At 38.8% G+C, this 3,926-nt stretch overlaps 1 protein-coding gene across 1 annotated transcript; it reads right to left on the reverse strand.

Annotated features, from left to right (window-relative positions):
- Nucleotides 1-2,283: 2,283 nt before the first annotated feature.
- On the reverse strand, nt 2,284-3,066 carry LOC139890260 (uncharacterized). Its single transcript, XM_071873154.1, has 2 exons — nt 2,600-3,066; nt 2,284-2,500 (listed from the first exon to the last, which is right to left on the reverse strand). The coding sequence occupies exons 1-2, from the start codon at nt 3,064-3,066 to the stop codon at nt 2,284-2,286; spliced, it is 684 nt and encodes a 227-aa protein (XP_071729255.1).
- Nucleotides 3,067-3,926: the final 860 nt, after the last annotated feature.

Raw genomic sequence — 3,926 nt, forward strand, 5'->3', positions numbered from 1 at the left:
TTCCTGCCATATGCCATAAACAGCAGCTGCAAACAGCAATTTAACAACAATAATACGAGCAATTCTACGTTCGGCAAATGGGCTAATCAGCAGCACAAAATCCTTCCAAGAGTCACTGAAAATTGGAAACTCCATATGACCCTTCATAAGGTTCCATACCTGCAACTAGAAAGGACACGCGAAAAACAAGTGGTCGTGTGAGTTAGGGACTTGATCACAGAGGGCACAAACTAGCTGTTGGTTATTCGTGATCTCCCATTGCTTTAATTTGTCTTGCGTTTTGAGCTTTTCCCCCATAAGCAACCACATCATGAAAGCATGTTTTGGAATATTATGAGTGAACCAAATGACCGAGGCCCAAGGAACAATTAAAGCTTTACTGCGAACATACTCCCACACCCAGTGAACCGCAAAATCCCGATGGTTTCCATCATTATCTCGCCATTGAATTACGTCATCTTCATCATTAAGCATACTAACCGTGGCATTGGTGAGTTGTGGGGAACGAGCATGCCAATCATCTGGCCAAGTCATATCGTGACCTAACATCATGTCTTTAATCGAATAAGAGGGATTGAAACCTTGTTGGTAAATCATTCTTTTCGTGATAAACTTAGATAACGGGCCAGATTCACACCAAACATCATACCAAATCGAAGTACTCTCACCATTACCAACAATGTGAACAAAACGATCCTTGACTTGGTCCCTGACAGCTAAGATTTTCCGCCAACTCCAACTTGAATTAGATGGAGTGTCTACATTCCAGAAATTACGACCTAGTAGTTTATATGTATGGATCCATTTAACCCACAAAGATTCTTTATGAGAAAGTAAACGCCGTATATGGGTCGAAACAAGGGCCGTATTCCATTCATTAAGATTTTTAATCCCCAACCCACATTCAGATTTAGGTAAACACACATCCTTCCACTTTACTTTTGCTTTACCTTTTTTAAGAGTACCTTGACTCCATAGGAAGCCTCTCATCAAAGCTTCGATTTCATTAAGCATAGTACTTGGTAAGATAAAAATTGACTGCCAATAAATTTGCATAGATTAAAGAACCGAAGTCAATAACTGTAATCTACCAGCAAAAGACAGGAAGCGATTTTTCCAATTTTCCACCCTATTACGGACATTATCCACAAGGATTTTACAATCCCTATGGTACAATCGTGATGATATCAATGGAACACCAAGATACTTTACCGGAAGTGAACCTTCCTCAAAAGGTAAAATACTCAAAATTTGATCCTTAAGAGTATGATGAACATTTGCAAAATAAGCTTTACTTTTAGGCATACTAGGTACGAGTCCCGACCACTCTTTAAACCGATCCAATGAATCACTTATGGTTTTAATATAAACAGTATCCGCATGCGAAAAAATAAAAAGATCATCAGCAAAACAAAGGTTTATAATTTGTTGTTCTTCACATTTCGGATGATATTTAAAACCTGTTGTAGTCATTACCGAATCCGCAAGAATCAATGAGAGAACCTCTATAACCATGGTAAACAGATACGGTGATAGGGGATCACCCTGATGTAGACCACGTTTACCTTTAAAGTACCCATGAAGCTCACCATTAATATTAATGGAAAAGGAAACCGTAGTAATACATTTCATGATCCACCTAATCATCACTCGATGAAAGCCGAACCGATTCAATACAATCTCCAAAAACTCCCAACTAACAGTGTCATAAGCCTTTTGAATATCAACTTTAAAAGCACATCTAGGGGTACCTTTTTGCAAGTGGTAGTTACGCATTAACTCTTGTGTCAGTAAGATATTGTCCGAGATTCTACGCCCCGGTACATACGCAGATTGGTTGATATTTATAATATCACCAAACACTTCTTTAATACGATTAGCGAGAATTTTACTAATACATTTATAAATAACATTGCAACAAGCTATCGGCCGGTAATCCGTAACTTTAGAAGGAGAATCAACTTTTGGGATCAAAGCAATTACAGTATGATTAATTTCTGATAGCAGTTGTCCGTTGTTGAAAAATTCCTGAACCGCCTTTGTCACTTCATCGCCAATAATGTCCCATGAGGATTTGAAAAATTCAGCCGTGTACCCATCTGGACCTGGCGACTTGTTATTACCCACATCAAAAATAGCACTTTTAACTTCTGACGCCAACACTGGACGAATCAAGTAAGAAGACTTTTCATGAGAAATCTTACGAGCAAAGAGAGCATGAGGTATATCTACCGGAATTGCGTTCGAAGTAGTACCCAAAAAATTCATGTAATGCGAGACAAATTATGAAGGGACTTCACGGCCTTCAATTAAATTTACCATATTATCCTCGACCGATAAAATGTGGTTTCGATGTTGCTTACCTTTTACCACTTTATGGAAATAACTAGTATTATTATCCCACACTCTAAGCCATTCTATCTTTGCTTTTTGTTGTAAGAAACGTTCCTCATCCAGAATAGCATCATTGAACGCTTGTAAGGGGAGGTGGTGATCCTCCCTAGCATTTTCCGAAAACGGATTGCTGTCTAAGAATGTCTGAGCCTTGTCAAGTTCAATTCTAAGTTGTTCAACACGAGTATGGATGTTGCCTTGTTACCACATTAACCGCCTAAGCGGTTTCTTTAAGTCTCGCAATTTTTTAACAACTTGAAACATGGTATGCCCAACTATCACTCGCTTCCAACCACGTAAGACAATATCATCGAACCCTTCTTTATAGACAATAAAGTTGCTGAATTTAAACGGTTTAGCTCGCGTAACAAACGAGGAAGGGATCTTCAATATCGCCGGACTATGATCAGAAATCCGATACGGAAGAAACAATGCATATGCATTAGAAAAATCATTGACAAAAACATCGTTCGCCATTACCCTATCAATATTTTTTAGAATACCATCCGATGCATTTGGTCTTTGGTTCCATGTAAATTGAAGCCCTGAATGAGAAACATCACTCATTTTCATATGGTCTACACACTCACGAAATTCCCTCATAGCTATCGTGATCTGAGAGCCTCCAGCCGTGGACTCATCAGGGTTTAGGGACACATTAAAGTCCCCCATAATCACCCATGGATGATCTCCCACAAACTAAGTATGCTTACATAAGTTGTCCCATAATAAACGACGATGGATATAGTAGTTTTTAGCATACACAATAGACACATACATACGTTTATTATCATGAACCAGATGGATTAGGCAGTGAATGACCTGGTCTGAAAAATTGATGACAATAACGTTAACAATCATCGGATTCCACCCCATAATGATTCGGGTACCACCATTACTCATGCTACTGTTAGAAGTCCATTGCCATGAGCAAAACACGGAAGCACAAACATTGCTAAGCTTGCTAACATCAACATGTGATTCTAAAATAGCACAGAAACATAGATTATTATTATTATTAACTACCTCACGAATCTCTTTCTGTTTCGGGACGCGATTCAACCTCCGAATATTCCAAGTAGCGAGGCTATACATCGGGAAACTTTACTACAGGTGTGCTTGCACCTTTCGTTGTATGTTCCTCAGAATGTATCGGATCATTGACATCACGCTCTACATCACTTTCTTCATCCACCAAAGCCTTGTCCGTGTATGACTTAAAATTAGAACTAGTAGCTGCCCGGTAATCCTCATCATCATTCTCTAAGGCACCAAAAGAATTGCTTGTTTCAACAATCTCTTTATTACGGGTTGGGCTCACAACCTTTTTAGGAGGTTGTGATTTGTTAACTGGTTGATAAACAAGATGTTGCTTTGGTTTCCCAACCGCAAACGTGACATTCTTCACATTATCTTTTTTTGGTTGCTGTTTTTGAACCACCTTTTCATATCCCTCGTCATCAACCTACTTATGTTCCACTTTATTAGTAACTTGTTTAGGACATTGACCATCAGTATGCCCGAAAATAGCA

This window comes from Rutidosis leptorrhynchoides, chromosome 2 (genome assembly GCF_046630445.1).
Source record: "Rutidosis leptorrhynchoides isolate AG116_Rl617_1_P2 chromosome 2, CSIRO_AGI_Rlap_v1, whole genome shotgun sequence".
Classification (NCBI taxonomy): Eukaryota; Viridiplantae; Streptophyta; class Magnoliopsida; order Asterales; family Asteraceae; genus Rutidosis; species Rutidosis leptorrhynchoides.